The following is a 22,066-nucleotide window of genomic DNA, read 5'->3' as shown; positions in this document are numbered from 1 at the left end:
AAAGCCAGATAAAGACATTACAAGAAAAGATAACTATAGGCCAGTATCCTTGATGAATACAGATGCAAAAATTTTCAACAAATATTAGCAAACTGACATTAACAGCACATTAAATGGGTCATACACCATGATCAAGTGGAGTTTATGCATAGGATTCAACATATGCAAATCAGTTAGTAAGGTACACCACTTAATAGAATGAAAGATAAAAATATACAATCATCTTAGTAGATGCAGAAAAACCATTTGACAAAGTATAGCATCCTTTCATGAGAAAAACTCTCAGCAAATTGCGTATAGAAGGAACATACCGTAACATAATAAAGGCCATATACGGCAAGCCCACAGCTAATGTCATACTCAAAAAGCAAAATGTTGAAAGCTTTTCCTTTAAGATCAGATATTAGACAGGGGTGCCCACATTACCACTCCTATTCAACATAGTAGTGGAAGTCCTAGCCAGAGCAGTCAGGCAAGAGAAAGAAATAAAATGTACCCAGTCAGAAAGGAAGGAGTAAAATTGTTTGTTTGCAGATAGGCTCTTATATGATATGATCTCCACCAAAAAAAAAAGAACCTGTTGAAACTAATCAACAAATTTATTAAAGTTACTTGATGCAAAATCAGCACATAAATCAGTTGAATTTATATATAGTAACAATGAAATATATGAAAAAGAAATAAAACAGCCCCATACACAATAGCATCAAAAACAATAAAATACTTAGGAGTAAATTTAACCAAGGAGGAGAAAGATCTGTACATTGAAAACTACAAGACTTAGATGAAAGAAATTGAAAAAGATGCAAATAAATAGAAAGATATCCTGCATTGATGGATTGGAAGAATTAATATTGTTAAAATGTCCATATTACCCAAAGCCATCTATGGATCCAATGCAATCCCTATCAAAATTTCAGTGGTATTTTTCACAGAAATAGAAAAAAGATCCTGAAATTTTAGTGGAACCACAAAAGAACCCAAATAGCCAAAGCAGTCCTGCGAGAGAAGAACAAAGCTGAAGGCATCACACTTCCTGATTTAAAACTATATTACAAAGGTACAATAATCAAAACAGGGTGGGTACTGGCATTAAAATAGACACATAGACCAATGGAACAGAATTGGGAGCCTGGTAAGAACCCCCTTGTGGACAACCAACTAGTATTTGGTAAGGAAGTCGAGAATATTCAGTGGGGGGAGTACAATCTCTTCAGTAAGTGGTATTGGAAAAACTGGATAACCACATACAGAAGAATGAAATTGGACCCCTATCTTACAACACTTAACTAAAATTAACTCAAATAGATTAAAGACTTAAACATAAGACTGGAAACCATAAAACTCCTAGAAGAAAACAGCTCCTTGACATTGGTAATGATTTTTCAGATATGACACCAAAAGCACAAGCAACAAAAGCAAAAGTTAATAAGTAGGACTTCATCAAGCTAAGAAAAAGCTTCTGCACAGCAAAAGAAACAATAAATAAAATGAAAAAGCAGCCTACAAAGTGGGAGAAAATATTTGCAAATCATATATCTGATAAGGGCTTGATATCTAAAATATATAATGAACTCACACAATTGAATAACAAAACATAATTACTATTACTTTTTTGTGGTGAGAACATTTAAGATTTACTCTCCTAGAAACTTTCAACTGTGTAATGCATTATTGTTGATGGTAGTCACCATGCTGTATGTTAGATCCCCAGAACTTATTCATCTTGTTACTGGCAGATTATCCCCTTTGACCTAACCCCTCCAAGCCTTGGTAACTGCCACAGTCTACTCTGTTTCTATGACTTTGGCTGTTTTAGATTTCACATATTAGTGATATCATATAATATTTGTCTTTATCTGACTTACTTCACTTAGCATAAGGCCCTCAAGGTCCATCCATGTTGTTACAAATGGCCCAATTTTCTTCTTTTTCTATTGAGTGTGTGTGTGTGTATCATTTTTCATTCATTTGTTAATGGACACTTAGGTTGTTTCCATATGTTGGCTATTGTGAATAATGCTGCAGTGAACATGATAATACAGATATCTCTTCAAGATAGTGATTTCATTTCCTTCAAATATATACCAGCAGTGGGATTTCTGGATCATACAGTAGTTTTATTTTTAGTTTTTTTGAGGAACCTCCATACTGTTTTCCATAGTGGCTGCACCAGTTTATATTTCCACCAACAGTGCAGGAGGGTTCCCTTTCTCCACATCCTCACCAATACTTGTCTCTTGTCTTTTTGATGAGCCATTCTAATAGTTGTCAGGTGATGTCTCATTGTGGTTTTGATTTGCATTTTCTGATGATAAGTGATGTTACAGATGCATCTTTTCATATGCATCTGTTACATATGTTACAGAGCATCTTTTCATATGCTTTTTTGGCCATTTGTATGTCTTTGGAAAAATGTCTATGCAGATTCTCTGCCCATTTGTTAATCGGATTGTTTGTTTTTTTGCTATTTATTAGGTGTAGGAGTTATTTTTATATTCTTGATAGTAACACCTAATCAGATATATGATCTGTAAATATTTTTCTCCAGTTCCCATAAGTTGCTTTTGCACTCTGTTGATTGTGTCCTTTGATGCACAAAGTTTTTAAGTTTGATGTAGTCCCATTTATCTATTTTTGTTTTGGTTGCCTGTGCTTTTGGTGTCATATCTAAGAAAAAATTGCCAAATCAAACATCATGAAGTTTTTCCCCTGTGTTTTCTTTTAGAGTTTTATAGTTTGGGATTTTAGGTTTAGGTCTTTAATCTGTTTTGAATTAATTTTTGTATATGGTATAAGATCAGAGCCCACCCTCATTCTTTTGCAGGTGGGTATCCAGTTTTCCCAACCCTGTTTTTTTTTTTTTTTTTTTTTTTTTGGTTTTTTTTGGCGGTACGCGGGCCTCTCACTGCTGTGGCCTCTCCCGTTGCGGAGCACAGGCTCCAGACGCGTAGGCTCAGCGGCCATGGCTCACGGACCCAGCCACTCCGCGGCATGTGGGATCTTCCCAGACCGGGGCACGAACCCGTGTCCCCTGCATCAGCAGGCGGACTCTCAACCACTGCGCCACCAGGAAGCCCCCAACCCTGTTTTTTGAAGAGACTGTTCTTTCCTCTTTCAGTGGTCTTGGCATCCTTATCAAAGATCATTTGACTATATACACAAGGGTGTTGAAAGGTGTATATTGAAGAAGTCTCCCTTTCACCCTTGTCCTTCATTCCCCCTTACCCCCCGTCTCCTGACAAACGTAGTTACTAGTATTAGTTTTGGGTTTTTTTTGTTTTGTGGGGGTGAGGGAGGCTAGGTAATCTATTCATATGGTTCATATAACAGTAATATGTACCAAGCTATCCACTGAAAACATTTGTTTCTACATCTGTCCTACTTCTCTCCTCCTTAGGTATGCCCTCCTCTATAGGGAAGTGTTTTTATTAGTTCCTTTTATACTTTTCCAGTGTACATGAATCTATAGTGTTATCCTTCCCCTTTCTTTACACAAAAGGTAGCTAATATTCTGTGTACTCCTTCGGTAGTACCTTTTCTCCCCTCAAACTGGCAACATTTCCTGAAACTCTCTTCATAGCATGAACTTTCTTATTCTTTTTTATAGATGCAGAATATTGTGTAATTGTACCATTTTTAATCAATGCCAACGAATTAACTCTTTTGCAGTTATTAAAAACAATGCCGCAGTGAATAACTTGGAACGTGTTATTTTGTAACTGGTCAAGTGTATTTGTAGGATGAGATTTCAATATTGATGTCTGTAGAGCTTGTACTAATTTATACTCCTACCGGCAGTATGAAATAGTACACAGTTTCATAGTAGGGATATGTTTTGGGGTTTTTTGTTTGGTTTTAATTTTGATCTTCATGGTTTTGTAGCTTGAGGCCAGGGAAGAAATGTTCATATATAATTTTTTTAGCAGTAGTGGTAATATTAGAGCATTTAACAACAGGAACTAAGCAGCAGAGAGGCAAATAATGATTTGTATAAAGAACACATAAAATGACAGGTAGCACTAACCTTCTTGCCTTTCGTCCTACAGAGTTCCTGTGAACAAATTTCTATCTAAACATGTTTTCAGTTGCTTTTGGTGCCTAGAAATTTGAATATACATATAGGAATCGTAAAATTGAGAACTGCCACTGTCAGTCATTACAGGTTCATGTTATTTTAATGTTTTAGAAACACATGCAAGATTTTACCGATTCATTAAAGGTATTGTTAGGAGTCCATGCTTTTTTTTTTAATATGTATTGGGGAAATGCCTTGCCGTATTGTACGTGTCTTGCATTAGTTGACTAAGATTTGTGATCTCATCACACCCAAAGCTCTTCCTTCTGAGATGGCCTAGCGATTCCCTTTATAAATGTGGTTTGAATTTTATATGTTCCCATAACAACTTTGTAAAGCTCCTTTTGCCCTTACAGTTTTGACAACAGGGTTTTTTTCCTCCAACAGATACAGAATTATACTTTTTCCCATTCAAATGACAAGACTTGCTTTATTTTAGTTCAAGAGAATTGGTTATAGGTACTGTAAAACAAACCACTTCCCATTCTCCTTACCCCAAAGCATTCTGAGGCATAAAACTGAATGGAGGTGGTAGCTAACAGACCGATTTCAGTATGCACATGTCTGTTCACCTGCACAGATGTGCAGTGGTTCCTCTTGATAGTGGATCCTGTCCATGTGGTAATACTACTCTGTATTTCTCACAGTTGTTCTATTTCTAGCCCACAGTCAAAAAGCAGGATGGTTTGATGGCAACAGTGGAACTGTCATCTTCAGCATAAGGTTTGAGAATGACCATTGTGAAGGTAGCAGATTAAACTACACTCTAATGTCACTTAGAGAAGAGTTTATTAGTATATTATTTAGATGTGCTATATGTGTTCTCTTGGCCATTCATTAAAACTATCTCATTAACTGAGTAATAATTAATTCCTCCTCTATTCTCAGTTTCCAGTAGTACTTGCCAGAAGCTTAAATCACCAAAGTGTTTTTCACTAAAATATTTTTTTTTCTTATAGCACAAGGGTTACAAAGAAGAAAAGAGAAATGTTATATGCTTTTGAAAATAATGTAATAGGTTTGGTTGCTACTTCTTTTTGTAGATATTAAAAACATTTTTTTTAATTGAATGAAAGATTCTTTACATTCTGTAGTGCTTTGCAATTTCCAAAAGTTTTCCTGCCGTAACAAAATACCACAGACTGGGTGACTTAAACAACAGAAATTTACCTCCTCATAGTTCTGGAGACTGGGAGTCCAAGATCAAGCTGCCAGTAAGGTTGGTTTCTGGTGAGACCTCTCTTCCCAGCTTATAGATGACCACCTTCTCACTGTGTCCGCACATGGCATTTTCTCTGTGCATGCACACCACTGGCGTCTTTTTATAAGGACACCAGTCCTATTGGATTAGGGCTCTCTTATGACCTCATTTAAATTTAATTACCTCCTTGAAGGATCTGTCTCCAAATACAACCACATTAAGGGTTGTCTTCAAAATGTAAATTTTGGGGGAACACAATTCAGTCCACAGTAGTAATCCATAATGTCTAACAATGAGCAAAGAGGTATCCTAGGAGAGATATCCTAGGAGTAGTACTTTGATAGAGACTTAGAACAAGCAACTGAAACTTTTGTTGTCTAAAACTGGGGGAGGTAAAGGCATGAAGGGCTGGCTTACACGTCTTCACAAGCGTGTGCTCACACTCAACATGGGGTAAGGATACCCCATGTGGGTGTGACCAAGGGAGAGTCTTCAACAGATAGATTCCTTCACTTTTCAGAAGAATCTGGGGAAGAGGAGGTGGGAGAAGATGCTGGTATGACTATACAGTTTCCCCCACAACACCTCAACTTCCTTTTATTCCTACCTGATTCAGTGGTTCCAGGACCAGGGCTGCAGTTGCAGGGGCCAGAAGCAGGGGTGATTCCTAAGCAAGAAACCTTAACTGTACTTCTAAACTTTTACGTCAGGATTCCTAAAGGCCTAATGTGATAGACTGTGCATTCACCCCATCTGGCAAACTTGGTGAATACAGCTGTATTACCTAGTGGTTGAGATAGACCACTAGTTCTATACCTATGGAATGATACCCTATGTAAATGGGAGTGGGCTGAAGGGGAAGCATTTGCTAGATGGTATTGCTGCTGGCAATCTGGACCAGCACAGTAGCCAAACCTATTGTCTCTTCCTGTCACTTCCAAAGGTGGAAAAGTTAAAATTCAATGAGAAATGGAGAGAAGCTCCCAAGACTGAACCAGGAAGAAATAGAAGATATGAACAGACCAAGTAATGCAATTGAATAAGTAATTTAAAAACTCCCAGAAAACAGAAGTCCAGAATCAGATGGCTTTACAGGTGAATTCTATGAAACATTTAGACAAGAGTTAATACCTATCCTTCTCAAACTATTCCAAAAATTGCAGAGGAAGGAATACTTCCAAAGTCGTCCTGTGAGGGCACCATCACCCTGAAACCAAAATCAGACAAAGATATCACAAAAAAAGAAAATTACAGACCAATATCACTGATGAACACAGGTACAAAAATCCTCAACAAAATACTAGCCAGTCGAATCCAACAATACATTAAAGGATCATACACCATGATCAAAAGGGATTTGTCTCAGGGATGCAAGGATTTTTCAGTATCCACAAATCAGTCAGTGTGATACACCACATTAACAAATTGAAGAATAAAAACCATATGATCATCTCAGTAGATGCCAAAACCGATTTTGATAAAATTCAGTATCCATTTATGGTAAAAACTCTCCAGAAAGTGGACATAGAGTGAATGAACATACCTCAACATAATAAAGCCCAAGTATGACAAACCCACAGCTAACATCATACTCAATGGTGAAAAGCTGAAAGCATTCCCTCTGAGATCAGGAACAAGACAAGGATGTCCTTCTCACCACTTTTTTTTTTTTTAATTTTTTTTTATTTTTAAATTTATTTATTTATTTATGGCTGTGTTGGGTCTTCGTTTCTGTGCGAGGGCTTTCTCTAGTTGTGGCGAGCGGGGGCCACTCTTCATCGCTGCCTCTCTTGTTCTCTGCGGAGCACAGGCTCCAGATGCGCAGGCTCAGTAATTGTGGCTCACGGGCCCAGCCGCTCCGCGGCACGCGGGATCCTCCCAGACCAGGGCCCGAACCCGTGTCCCCTGCATTGGCAGGCAGACTCCCAACCACTGCGCCACCAGGAAAGCCCCCTTCTCACCACTTTTATTCAACATAGTTTTGGAAGTCTTAGCCACAGCATTCAGAGAAGAAAAAGAAATAAAAGGAATCCAAACTGGAAGTAAAACTGTCACTGTTTGTTTGTGGGGTGTTTTTTGGCTGCGTTGGGTCTTCGTTGCTGCGCTCAGGCTTTCTCTAGTTACAGCAAGTGGGGGCTACTCTTGGTTGCAGTGCATGGGCATCTCATTGCGGTGGCTTCTCTTGTTGCAGAGCATGGGCTCTAGGCACATGGGCTTCAGTAGTTGTGGCACACGGGCTCAGTAGTTGTGACTCGCAGGTTCTAGAGCACAGGCTCAGTAGTTGTGGTGCACAAGATTAGTTGCTCCACGGCATGTGGGATCTTCTCAGACCAGGGATCGAACCCGTGTCCCCTGCATTGGCAGGCAGATTCTTAACCACTGCGCCACCAGGGAAGTCCCAAAACTGTCACTGTCTGCACATGACATGATACTGTACATAGAAAGTCCTAAAGGCTACCCGAGAACTATTAGAGCTCAGTAATGAATTTGGTAAAGTATCAGGATACAAAATTAATATACAGAAATCTGTTGCATTTCTATACACTAACAACAGAGTATCAGAAAGAGAGATTAAGGAAATAATCTTATTTACCATCACATCAAAAAGAATGGATGCTACTTTTAATGTTTTTAGTTTGATACTGAGTGAATTGGTTAAAGTTTTAAGGTTGGTAGGATCATGCAGAGCAAGCATGGACTGATAAGAAACAATAGGATCTGGAGACCAAGGCTTCAGAACATATAAAATAACAGACAATTGGCGGTGTCAAGCGTAAGCTGTTCTGGAAACAGAGAGGGTTGGGCCAGGGATAGTGGCCCTAGGATAACCGTGAGTTCTGCTGGTGTGTGTGTTGAAGTCAGGCCATATAAATTATGTGAATTGTTGTAGGTAGGTAGGTAGGTGGAATCTTCAAGTTTAGTGGGAAAGATCAGTAAATGCTCAAGTTAGGTGACATTAAATTAAGAATATTATTCACAGGACAAACCTGTGTAACCAAAGACATTTAAAATATCACTCGTGCCCCAGAGTGCCTTACAGTGACTGAGCCAGTCATCTGGTGTGTCTGGGTGCCTGGGGTGTATTAACCAGCAAGAGTCCTGCCAAATTGCCTGTCAGTTAATACAGCAGAACATTTGAAGATTCATACTGTTCATATAAATAGAGAAAAGGCAGGCCTTACAGTAAACTAATTTACTCCTGATGTTGCCAGATACTGCCCTCCATATTTAGTGATGCTCTACATAATTGCCAGAACCTTTCCAAGAAAGCTTAACGTGAAGGGGTAAACATTAGATACCAATACCTAAAGCTTTTACTGAGGAGGAGAGGTTGTTCAGGTAGAAAGTAGAACATATGTGAGGGTTGGAACTATTTAAAAATATGTATATGACTTTCTACAATGAAAATTCCTTTGACCATTTCATCTTTCTCCACTTTTCATTTAGACTAGTTTTTTTGTAATTGGTGAGGGTCCTCAGGTTCATTTGTTTGGATAACAGCTATGTTATAGTTTTCGCAATGCCATCATCCCTGTGTATCCTTGGGGGACTGGTTCCAGGTGACCTGCTGATACCAACATCTGTCTATACTCCGGTCCCCTGTATAAAATGATGTAGGATGAATACAGTTGAGTTTCACAGCCCTGGATATGGGAAGGTCGACAGTACAGTTGTAGTAGTTGACTACTTTTCCTGCCCTCTTAACCTCCTTTGATCACTAGTAAAGAGTACACAATGAGTTTAGAGCCCAAACTTGACTTTGGATAAAGTTTACTAATGCCCTTACTTATAAATTTAAGTAATTGATTATTTTTAAAACGTTACCAGGTTTGCTTTTTAGTAAGTCCATTTTTCTGGTTAATGAGGCAAGAGTCTAGGGTAACTTATACAGTCATGATATAGAAAAGTTACGTTCTCTCTGTTGTGTTTGTTACCACTAGAGATTTTTTTCCCCCATGAAAAGTATAGGGAGGCCAGTAATCTCTTTCTTTGATTCAGATTTTAAAACTGTAAAAGAAGCTTGGTGCAAAATCATTACAGGCCTATGTTTGGAAGTGAAAATATTTCTTTATGTATAAAAACTTCTGAAATGTTCTTTTTGTGTAAACTTCTTGTGAGGTCAGGAACTATTATTCAATTACAAATTAATCAATTATGTTGTTCTTTATCAGTGCATTCTTTTTTAACTAGTAATATTTGTTAGAGCAGTTGTAGTTTTATAGACAAATTGAGTGGGCAGTGCAGAGAGTTCTTCCTGTTCTTCCTACAGTTTCTGCTATTATTAACATATTGCATTAGTGTGGTACATTTGTTACAGATTATGAGCCAATATTGATACATTATTATTAACTGAAGACCATAGTATATATGGTTCACTGCTTGTGTTGTATATTCTGTGGGTTTTGACAATGTATAATGACATGTATCCACCATTTTCCTCAAACTCAGAGGTTGCTTCCCCAGCCGTGTCCAGTCTACTAATCAGCCCATCAAAGACATTCTTCATTTTTCTTATCGTGTTTTTGATCTCTAGCATTTCTTTTTACTTTTTTCTTAGAATTTTCCATCTCTCTGTTTACATTGCCCATCTGTTCCTGCATGCTGTCTGCTTTATCCATTAGAGCTCTGAGCATATTTATCATAGTTGTTTTAAATTCCCAGTTTGATAAATCCAGCATCCCTGCCATGTCTGGTTTGGATGCTTGCTCTGTCTCTTCAAGTTGTGTTTTTTGCCTTTTAGAATGCCTTGTAATTTTTTTCTTGGTAGCCAGACATGATGTACCCAGTGAAAGGAACTGCTGTAAACAGGCCTTTAGAGATGTGGCAGTGAGATGTGGGGAGGGAAGCCTTCTGTATTCCTATGATTAGGTCTCAGTTTGTTAGTGAGCCTATGGCTCTGGACTGTGAACTTGACAAATGTTTCTCAGGTTTCTTTCTCCCTCCCTAGGTGGGACAGGATGGCTGGAGTGGGCTGGAGTTGGGTGTTTCCCTTCCTTGGGTCAGTTAGGCTCTGGTTAACTAGTTTCTCCTGAGGGCAGGCCTTATTAAGAACAGACTGCTTTGGGTATTTCAAATTGTTGAAATTCATTTCTCCTCCCCCTACCAGAATCCAGAGGGGATTCTTCTCTCATATTTACTGTGGAAACCTGGTCGAGCTCCTGGAGGAAATCTCACAATATTTAGGGGATCCCCCTATGACTGGGTCCCCCTGGAGTTTTTAACTCTCAGAGTTGTCCACGCTGAGATTTTCCTACCCTCGCACTGATTCGCATGCAGTTTCCACTTGTGAGTCTCTGTTTCAATCAGCTGCAGCTCCCTGTGTTCTCCTGTTGATGTCTCCAGTCTTGGGGGCATTGCTTTGCTCTGTGTTCTCTGCAAGGGAAGCCAACTAACCCTTTTTATGGTATGTTGAAACATACATTTGAAATGAATCTTTTATTTCACCTTAGAAAAAAAAGGCTTTGAAAAAAATTACTATTAGAATATAGTTAATTGTAAAGACCTAGAAAATACCTAGAATTCCTAGCAGATTTTTACTTTAGAATATAGGGATCACAATACAATAAGAGCTAAATTATTGAGTCTTTACCCTTTACCACACACAGTTCTAGATGCTTACAAACCATTAATTTATTTAATCCTCACAGCAATCTTGTTATGTAAGGTATTTTTATTATCCCCATTTTATAGATGAGGAAGCCAAGGGTTAGAGACATTACAAAACTTTCCCAGGGTTTTACAAACTAGCATGTGGCAGAGCTGGGATTTGACCACCATATTTCCTTGTGAGCTTACGCTTTAAAATGAGAGCTAGATTTGGAGGAAAGGATACTTTGTAAATGATTAGTTTTCTTTTTTTTTTTAAGTTTTTAAGTCATTGATTATACTAATAGTACCCCCTCCCCCCCCTTTGGAGGAGTGGATATATTTGTGAAATCAAAGAAAGGGTTTCTTTTTCAGTTTTAAGAATTACTAATTTCACTGGTTTCTGGAAAGGAATTGAGGGTATAAAATAGTGTAACTTGATCCGCAAGTAAATTGCTTACATAGAATTCAGAGTTATCTATTCAGACTGACCAGCATTTAAGATTTCCTTGTTTAGTCTTTAGTTTTCAATTAAAGCAGCTTCCCCTCCTTACCCCATTATGTCCTAAAGCCCTCTAATGTTTTACATAATACATTTAAGTGTGTGAATAATAACACCATGTACTTTATCTGATTTATGTAATCAAAAGGTTTTACAAATTTCAACACTGATAGTCTTATTACCAGATAAGGAATAGATAGATGTTTAACTCTAAAACACCCCCTTATAAAAACAGAAGTGATTCAGCCGAGTGTACAGTAAGGCTACCTTCCTGCCTGTGCTTCCACTTTGTCACTCAAGTACAGACCACTTCCCCAGGAGAGTTTGTTTGGGTTTGTCTTGTTAGTTCTTGCCTTAAGGAAGTACACTTGGTTTTCTCCTTCATAGGTTAGATTAGGAAAAACCCTCTTCTTTTTTAAGCAGTTTGAAACTATGGTAATAGAATGTGGCGTTAATGGGTTTTCTTTGTAACCTCCAAACAGAGCAACATTTTGCAGATGTCGTACTTAGTGAAGAATTTCTCAACCTCGGCATTGAACAAGTGTGCAGCTTAATCTCGAGTGACAAACTTACCATTTCTTCAGAAGAGAAAGTAAGTGTATTTTTCTTTTCCCAGTGTACAGTGATATAGTATTTTTCCTTTCTTTCACTTTGTTGTGTAACTTTGTGATCCTGTATGTGTAGTGACAGCCAGTGATCTTTGATCTGGAAGTTGAGAAACTCCACTAGTTGACTTGTTGGTTGGGTAAATAACTGTGTTCTCAACCCTTAGGAGCGTCCCTAAATGGTTAGACACCAGAGTTTTGTGCTTGACCCCACAGCAAGAGCTTGCATACATTGAACTATCTGAAACAAAGGGCCTTTGGGGAACTGGGTTTCTTCTCACAGCTAGATACCAGGGAAAATTGTGATCTAAACATAATATTCTCAGACTTCCCTGGTGGCACAGTGGTTAAGAATCCACCTGCCAATGCAGGGGACATGGGTTCATGCCCTGGTCCGGGAAGATCCCACATGCCGTGGAGCAACTAGCCCGTGCGCCACAACTACTGAGCCTGTGCTCAAGAGCCCATGAGCCAAAACTACTGAGCCTGTGTGCCACAACTACTGAATCCTGCATGCCTAGAGCCCATGCTCCTCAACAAGAGAAGCCACCGCAGTGAGAAGCCTGCGCACAGCAACAAAGAGTAGCCCCCGCTCACGCTCAACACAACTAGAGAAAGGCCGCATGCAACAAGGAAGACCCAATGCAGCCAAAAATAAATAAATTAATAAAAAGAAGCCACTTCAAAAATAAATAAATAAATAAACATAATATTCACAAACCAAAGTAATTTCACCATCATGTGAGTTGGACGAAGTCACCCAGGTGGCAAAGTTTAGCTAGTTCCAGACTGACCTCTTCCTTCAGACTGGCCCCTGCAGCTTACACCCCACCCTCTCCATGTATCCTTCCCCCTTTCCAGAGCCCTGTGCAGCTGCTTTGTCTGGTTGTAGCCTGTCTCTCCGAATTTGGGGTTGCCTTTTTCAGCCACCTGCACCTTTTGTATCGGTGGAGGGAGAAGCTTCTCAGTGGGTTTTATTCTTTGGGTAGGTTTTGTAGCTTGTGGGAATCAGGGGGCAAAAGTTTATGAACCTGCAGTGTTTGGAGGAAGTGAAACTTGAGTTTTTCCTTTGTGTGATTTGTTGTATAAACTTTGTTGTTCTTTTCCTCAAGGATATTCATACTGCTTGGGGCAAAAAGACACATTTCTTATAATATTTACCAAATAAAAAAATATGTGAAAGTGGTTGTGAAATGTATAATCTTAACACCCCAGAAATATAGAGGAGAGGAAGACACTACTATTCATGTTTAATAGATGTGTGTTGAGTGCGTACTGTGTACCAGACACTGCCATGGAGTCCTCCATACAAGAAGATTGCAAAATAAAATCCTTTACTCATGACTAGAGGGACAACCAGTGGGGTAATAAATGATCACGGAATGCTGTAGAGGGTCCAGAAGGAGCCTTTAATCATTCCTTGGATACAGATTGGAGTTAAGTGTGGCTCAGATGTATGATCCAAATTTTTAAAAGTGCGTATGAATTTGCCAGGGAAACAGGGATGGGTGGGAAGGAGAAGGGCAGCCCAGGTAGAGGGAACAGAATATGTAAGTGTAAAGAGGTGTGAAAGAACGATTGCATTCTTTTAGTTCACTACAATTAGAGTTTACAGTATATTTGGCACAGTGGTAGGAGATAAGGTGGGAAGATGACATAAAATACCATCTCAGCCATGTTAAAGAAAATTGACTTGGACTTCCCTGGTGGCACAGTGAATAGGAATCTGCCTGCCAATGCAGGGGACACTGATTCAAGCCCTAGTTTGGGAAGATCCCACATGCAGCAGAGCAGCTAAGCCCGTGCACCACGACTACTAAGCCTGCTTTCTAGACCCCGCATGACACAACTACTGAGCCCGTGTGCCGCAACTACTGAAGCCCGCGCACCTAGAGCCCATGCTCTACAACAAGAGAAGCCACAACAAGAAGCCTATGCACTGCAATGAAGAGTAGCCCCCACTCACCACAGCTAGAGAAAGCCCGCGCACAGCAACGAGGGCCCAACACAGTCAAAAATAAATAAAATTTTTTTTTTAAAAATTGACTTTATCCTGGTGATGAAGAGCCTCTGAAGGGTTCTAATCAGTAGAAGAGTGCTATGATAATGCCTTCACTGTAGAAATGTCACGGAGGCTGTTCTGGTTTTCTACTGCTGCATAACAACCACCCCAAAATGCAGTGACATAAAACAACCATGTCGTTATGCTCACAGTCTGTGGGCAGAATTCATGCAGGGCACATAGGGACAGCTTGTCTCTGCTCTGCAGTGCCTGGGGCTTCAGCTGGGTTGGCTTGACGGGTGGCATTATTCTACTGGAGCCACATACCCAAGGCTTCAGTCCCTCTGCACATGGCATCTTATGTTTCTGGAACACCCAGGATGGTTCCTTCACTCGCTTGTCTGGCTCCTGGGCCAGGTATTGGTTGGTAGCTCACCCTCCCCACCCCCCTTCCTCTCTATGACTGGCTTGGGTCTCATAGCATCTCATCTCCAGTAATCAGACTTTTTACATGACACCTGGCTTCCCCTAAATGAGCATTTCAAGAGACCAGAGGCATCTTATGACCCAGCTTCAGAAGCCCCACAGCACTGCCTCCACAACCTTCTGTTGGTTACACAGGGCCAGCTTAGATTCCTGTGGGAGGTTACTACATAAGGTGTGGATACCAGAGAAGTGGTTTATTAGGGACCATTTTTGGAGACTAGCTCCAAAGTGGTGGTGTGCAGAATGGACCAAAAGTGGGGTGAGGGTCATATAGAAGGATGTTGAAGTTACCAGTGAGCAATAGGATCTGGCATAGGGTGGTAGAAAGAGGGGTGGAGAAGAGAAGACAGAGCTGAGAAATAGCAGATAGAATTGACAGGACCCTCTTTATCTTCTAGCATCTGGCACATAGAGGTACTTGGTGACTGAATGAATTAAAGAGGCTCATTAATTATAATGTAGATTATTTTTAGCTTCTTGCTCTATACCTGGATCAAAATAACCTATTTTTTGCTTCCTAGTTATTCATTTACATATCATCAGACATTTTCTACAACCCGTTAAAGATTACTGGGTTGTATATTCATCAGTCTGGAAGGAAATTATGTAGTCAAATACTGTCTTCATAATAGCTTATTAGCTTTCTCATACATATATGTTGTAATGCCCTTATTATTTTGATTATTTTTAATATAAAATATTATATTTTAATACATTCTACTGTTGTGACAAAAGAGAGTTAATCTATTCTGCAGATCCTTGATTTAGAAGTATATGGTCCAGCATTTGTTTGTAAACCCAAAGAAAAAGCCAAAAAATGAGTTGTTGCTAAGAGTACATGATTTTCATTCCAGATATCACTTTGCTTTATTATTTTGGGTGCTTTATTCAAAAGGGACTTTAGATTTAAATCTAAGTAAGTAGAACCAAATTCAATTTGGAAAGGTTGTCAACAATGAATTAGATCATATATCATCAAATTATCACCGCTACCACTCAAGTTCAAGAAGATTAGATAATGTACTTGATGAAATATGTAGTAAATACCCAGCAAAAAGTACTCACTAAATACATAAAAGTACTCAAGTACTTATTAAAGTACCTACTAAATTAAAAGTAGATCTACCATATGATCCAGCAGTCCCACTTCTGAGTATGTATCCAAAGGAAATAAAAACAGAATCTTGAAGAGATATCTGTATTGCTGTATTGGCTGCAGCATTTTTCACAATAACCAAGATGTGGAAACAACCTGAATGAATGGATAGAGAGGTGCTATATACACACAATGGATTATTACTCAGCCATAAAAAGAAGGAAATGCTGCCTTTTGTGACAACATGGATGGACCTTGAGGGCATTATGCTAAGTGAAATAAGTCAGAGAAAGACAAATACTGTATCATCTCACTTATATGCAGACTCAAAAGTCAAACTCATAGAAAGAGAGTTGAGTGGTGGTTACCAGGGGCTGGGAGTAGGGGAATCTGGGAGATGTTGGTCAAAGGGTACAAACTTCTAGTTATAAGATGAAAAAGTTCTAGAGACCTAATGTGACTAACAATACTGTATTATCTAAAAGTTCCTGAGAGTACCTCTTAAATTAAGTACATACTAAGTACCAAATGAAAAAAATAAAAAGCAAAGAAAGAAATGGAGTGGATGTACTTTTCAAGTGCATCATAAGTCAGGATTTGAAAAACTTGAGCCATGGATTAAACTTGGATGTCTTAGCAAGAGTTGTATACAAAATGTAATATTGTATTTTATTCAGATGCTTTGGTACATAACTCATTACTTATTTTTCTTTCCCCCATATTTTCGGCAAGGTATTTGAAGCAGTAATAGCTTGGGTGAATCATGACAAGGACGTAAGGCAAGAATTTATGGCTCGGCTGATGGAACATGTACGGTTACCTTTACTTCCTCGGGAATATTTAGTTCAGGTAAAAGCATTTGCAAAACACATGAGTACACCTACTCCATGTCACTGGGCTGACAGCATGTAGATTCCTGTTACACAGTGGTAACTAGGCAGAGGGCAGTAAACGCACCTGCTGTCCTTGGCAGCTGCTAACTCTTGGGGCAGTTCCCAGTCTTACAGGTTTGCTTCTTCCCTATTTCTGATTTGAGTAAGCAAGTACTAGAACTTATGGAGGCAGTATTTGTGGTGACTTAAGTACATGTAAATAAATGCATTTGTGGCTCTGTGTCACTGCTCTGCATCTCCTTTGCTTTCCTTTTGATAGCCTGCTCTGACTGCTCTGTAGAAATGGAATTTTGATGTTCAACTCAAATACTTTTTAATTTTCCTTCACAGTTTCAGTGGCTTGCATTTGGTTTCTGTCTTTACTTCTAAACTGAGGAAAACCAGGTTATTTGAAATAAATAGCAGTAAATGGATCTTTAGTAGTCTCTGAACAATTTTAAATTTATTGTTTTATTAATATTCTACTAGGAACATTTCAACATTTTAATTTATAATTGAAACCATGTAATGAAACATTTCTTTATTAGGAGATTAGATCTGATCATTTTAGAATTTCTTGAAGCCTCATTATTTTTTGTAATTTGTGTAATCATTGGTACTCTGCCTTTAAGAAAATGAACAGAAAAAAATCTGTCCTGCACTTGATGTCAGGGATAGCAAGGACAAGTTTTATTTGTGGTGTAGGCACATTGTTATAAAGTATTTTGAATTCCTTTTCCGGGTATTTAGTTGTGCTTTAAGAAGACATCTTTAATTTATAAATATTTCCTCCCCCACCTGAAGGACTCATTATCTAAATTTTCTTATTTTTCTTACTATTTGGCTTAATGTTTAAAGATAACAAATAGGTGAACATAATATTATCCAAAGATTATTCTGTAGCTGACATTGAAGTATATAATTTTCATTGCAATTCTTCTTTATTACTTATAAATATTTTGCTCTGCAGACCAGATACTTGAGCATTTGGGGGCATCATTTACTTTTCTTTTAGTGATATTTATAAACTTTCCTCTGTAACTTTTAGACTGAACCAGGGAGGATAGTTATTGCTTTTTTCCTCTACTTTGTTTCTTTGTCAGTCTTATCATGAAGTAGCTATCCCCTCATGGGGTGGGTCTGATTTCTTCTTCCAGAGGGTTGAGGAAGAAGCACTGGTGAAGAACAGCAGTGCTTGCAAAGATTACCTCATTGAAGCTATGAAGTATCATCTGCTACCAACAGAGCAGCGTATATTAATGAAGAGTGTCCGGACCCGACTGAGGACACCCATGAACCTTCCCAAAGTAGGATCTGCTGTTCATACTTGTTACTACCTCATCTGAAAGGCCCATAGTGAGGCTGTTAATATTTTACTCATCTGATTTTCCATGTGCCCAGGAATTCATTGAAGTGTGTATAATTCAACTTCTCTATTAATTTTGTCTGTGGAGGGTGGGGATTGTTTGACTCACTTAATCTTTATAAACTACATGATTTCACTCTTCTGGAACAGAGGCAACTGGTATTTGTCCCTTCTGAGTTTTTTTTAGCTCTTTACAAAGGTTTCTTTGTAAGCTACATGTTTGGATAGTAACTGAAAACCGACTAGTTTCACAGAATTGCTAAGAACTTAGGATGCTAGCTTGTTCCTTTTGTTCCTTCCTATTGTCTGTTGTGTACTATTTGATGGTTCACTCACACATCATACATAGTCATTTCAGTGTAGATTTTCCATATGTTTTCCCAGATCTCCAGTGTTCATGTAATTCCTCTGTGAAAGTTCATATTCTACCTTTATCTTTTTAGTTGAAGCCATTCATGTCTTACTGATTTAATTTTCCTTACAAATAACCCCTCATTTCTGTCTCTCTGTTTGCAATTCCTTCTGCTCTGTTTGCATCTTTACAGTACTAGGAGACCAGCACTTTAAGCACCATTTTGTGTATGGTCTAATCAGAATGACCCATAATATAATGCTTTTATTTATGTATTGATTTTTAGCTCTCATGTGTGTTTGGGGCAATGATGAATTAAGAAATAAGAATTAATCTGTTATCCACTGTTTTCTTATATCACCTTTAGTTATTACTTTACCTTTTCATTAAATTAAATCTTTTAAATTCTTTCACTTTAATGCTTTTATTTAGTGTTTTTTCAATTTTATTTTTTTTTGGAGTCTACATTTTAATTGCTTCAAATCCATATTAGTAGTGTTTTTCTGTTTTGCCCAGTGTTAACAAGAGTTCTCAATTTAGAACCAACTGTATTTTGCCAATGTGCTACTCCCTCCTTTTTTCTAGATCATTAGTAAATATTTTAATTTAAAATGGACTTCAGTACTCTCCCTGGTGATACCTCATTAGAAATACCCACTTACCAACATAGTCCGTTTGTAGGAAGTTTCAGTCTATATGATTATGTTTATTATCTAAGCCAAAAAGTAAATAATTTGGCACATAACATCTATTGAGATTCAGGATCATATAGATTCAAATTTGGCATGCTTTTTTTTTTAACATCCCTCTGCGTGTTACTCATCGTTTCATAGGCTCCTGGAAGTTCAAATGCTTTTCTCAAAATATTCTAAATTTTTACTGAGAATTATTATCACTTAAAAAGTATTTACAAGGCACTCACTTCCTACCCTATTTTGAAAATTGGTATTTGCCGTTTTTAAATTTTCTGATCTCTCCTCAGTTCTCCAAGATTTTTCAAAAATAATTGTAAGTGGCTCAGTAAGTACATTAGCTAGTTCCCTTAACACCTTAGTATGCATGCCATCTGGGTCTGCTGATTTTATAAGTGTTCACATTTTCCAAATACCCTTTTACCTCCTTTTATAAGTAGCCGTCTCTATAAGTCTTCATTACTTCATATTTGTCCATATTATTTGGTGTCAGTTTTTGTTCTTACAAAAAAAATAGATTTATAAAAGTTGTTCATAGGCTTAGCCCATTCGAATTATTATTTCTTTTATGCTGGTCTCTTTAACTTCCTTCTAAATAGCTTGTTTTATCTTTAATACTTTTTAAACATTTCATATTTATAAAAGATCTCTTCTTAACTTGCATGTTCCCTCTGCTGGCATCTTTAGCTTTGCTATCTTTAGCTATGCCTTAACCTTTAGAGTGAAAACTAATTCTCTTCTAATTTCTGTAATAAGCATGTCGCTTTTGAAAACATTCTAAAGAGTCTTTGGTAAAATCCTATCAAGTATTTTCTCTTATGTAGAGTTGTGATCATCTGTTCAGTTGACACTCTCTGGGCTTCTCTGGTTGTGGCTTTGGAGTGACCCTCCTAACTGTATTAAACTTTCGGTTTCTCAGTTCTTTAGCTCTGATTTTGTGGTGGGTATGCTGATCCATGAAGGTTCTCTTCTGTTCTCTCAGGGTGGCTGGGGAGGAGGGTTGCAGACCTGACAGGTAGCAGGGAGCTACTCAGCTCCTGATTTTGCATTTGCATAGTCTCTCCTCAAAGTTTATTTATCTGCACATGTTTTTGCAAAAGTGCTTGTGTTGGACACGTTTTTCAGTAGCACTGTTTGTCATTTTAGAGTGGTTGTACTCAAGATTAATTCTAAATAGGTAGGTAAGAATGAGGCAAAGATTAATTTCTCTTGCTGACATATCATAATCATGGTAAGACCTATGAGACAAAATGTGGTAGCAATGCTGGAATAATAGATAATGTTTCTACCATGACAGTAACTAATTAGGCTCTGATTCTGTGGACGCATACTAATTTGCATCAAAGATCTTTTTGTATCTCAGATGTTATTTTATATCTCAGATATTATTTATATGACGATATTTTGTATCGTCAGTAAACCGTCTTGGGATTGTGTAAGGCACTCTTGGATTTGGACAGTATAATGAAAAACTGTATATGTTTTGCTACTGTGCTTTGTTGTTAGCTTCTTTTTATCTTTGGAATCTGTATTTTTACAAATGCAATCTTATTATTTCTATATATTTATTTTTCTTTTTTTTACCCAGGATATCTATTAAGATTTCCAGTTGGAAAATTATGAAACTTGGTATTTCAGGAGGCAAAACTAATATTTAATAGGTGAAGAAAATGAAAGAACAAAGTTTAATTGATCTACATTTCAGGATGGTCACTTGAATTTGTATAACTCCCGACCCCTTGCCTTCCTTAAATACGTCACATTTAACTTTTCCATACAAATGTCTTCCCAGTTTTCTATTCCTTTGCATTAGCATAAACTAGTATGATGTTTCTCAGATCAGGCGTCACAAATAATTGGGGTGTCAGAGTCATGACACCTCTTTTGATGCTAGTAGCACAGTGGTTTTTATCACCGTCTCTTGATCTCATACAAATATCCCTGCTCTCCTGCTCTTGTCTTCCCATGATACATTCTTCCTTTCCCCATTATCTCTGATTCCTGGAGTTCCAAATCCTCACCCCATTTTATTTCTCTTGGGTGAGTAAAGAACAGATATTACTACCTTTCTGTATATTCAGTAGCACATATTCCCTTCCATCCTCATTTTGATCTACAAGAAGTGAACTATTGTGTGGAAATCACAAGATTCATAGTTGAGAATCATGAAATCTAATAAACCATATTGTTTCTCAAGGATTATTTGAAAAGTATTCCCTTTAGAGATTTTTTTAAACTGATCTTCATCAGAGATGTTAACCAAACCTCTTTCAACTGTTGTCTAACTGCCGGGCAGAGTTTAAAAGTTAAGCACAGGTAGGTCTTCTATAGACCTCTAGATACAGGATTGATCTTACTGTCTGTTTCACCTCTGTGATTTCATAACCTTGCCCCTCCCTTTTTTCCCTTTGGGATTAGGAGGGAAGGGTATTGCAGATTTTCTTTGTTAATTCTTCCTTTTATTTATTTGTATTCAACACTAGAGGAATGGCAGGTCAGAAAAAAAATTATATAACTGTGCTACATTCAGTCTTCTTTTTAAGACCTTTAAAATTCTTTATACTTTCCAGTAAATAAATTACTAAAATAGGCTTCTTTTCGGAAACAAGATTTATTCTGATTTCTGTGTACCCATCTTTCTATAGTTCCAAGTACAGGTAGGTCGTTGCTCAGTCAAGGTTGCAAACCTTCCCTTTTTGTATGCATGAGTCATTCCATCTTCTGTTTGTTTTCATTTTTTGTTTCTTTTGAACATCCGTTTTTCCTGTCATCTCACTTTTCCCTTGACAGGTCCTTGCCATTCTTTACAGTGTTACACACGTGACATCATTAACTTATACGTTCTTCTGAATTGACAGCTGTGTTTTCAGTGTTTCCAAAGAGTGCCCAGTGTGCCCACTTATACTCATTAAAAGACAAACACATTGATTGCTAAATCCCATCTATCTCTCAAGGTTCTACTCCCTCCAGGAAGCTTTCACTAAATTATGGCTATGTTTCATTTTCTGATCAGGAATAGCAATTAATGTCTATAACTAATCATAGCTTTCTGGTCACATATAATTGTATATAGTTCTTGAAGTACTTTAGAGTCTTGTCTCCTTAGTGATATCTAATAGCTCTTGGGGGTAGAGACCCTGTCTTACATTTCTTATGTAGAACATCTTAGCACAGTTCTGATCAAATATGGAAGATAGGCACTTAATAAATAGTTGTTGGATTGAATTG

General features: G+C 37.9%; 1 protein-coding gene and 1 long non-coding RNA gene across 10 annotated transcripts in view; both read left to right on the top strand.

Annotated features, from left to right (window-relative positions):
• LOC125964228 (uncharacterized) overlaps window positions 1–22,066 on the top strand; it is a 273,001-nt gene that overhangs the window by 196,122 nt on the left and 54,813 nt on the right. The gene's annotated exons all lie outside the window — the stretch shown is intronic.
• Window positions 1–22,066, top strand: part of KLHL2 (kelch like family member 2) — a 129,379-nt gene that overhangs the window by 91,247 nt on the left and 16,066 nt on the right. For all 9 annotated transcript variants that reach the window (XM_033413383.2, XM_004283987.4, XM_033413377.2 and 6 more), the window contains 3 exons: window positions 11,850–11,959; window positions 16,289–16,405; window positions 17,586–17,735. In XM_033413383.2, coding sequence (XP_033269274.1) covers window positions 11,850–11,959; window positions 16,289–16,405; window positions 17,586–17,735 — 377 coding nt within the window. The remainder of the gene's footprint in view (window positions 1–11,849; window positions 11,960–16,288; window positions 16,406–17,585; window positions 17,736–22,066) is intronic.

This window comes from Orcinus orca, chromosome 4, assembly GCF_937001465.1.
Source record: "Orcinus orca chromosome 4, mOrcOrc1.1, whole genome shotgun sequence".
NCBI classification, from domain to species: Eukaryota; Metazoa; Chordata; class Mammalia; order Artiodactyla; family Delphinidae; genus Orcinus; species Orcinus orca.
Note: the sequence above shows the minus strand (reverse complement) of the source record. Positions and strands in the feature narration are given on the sequence as shown.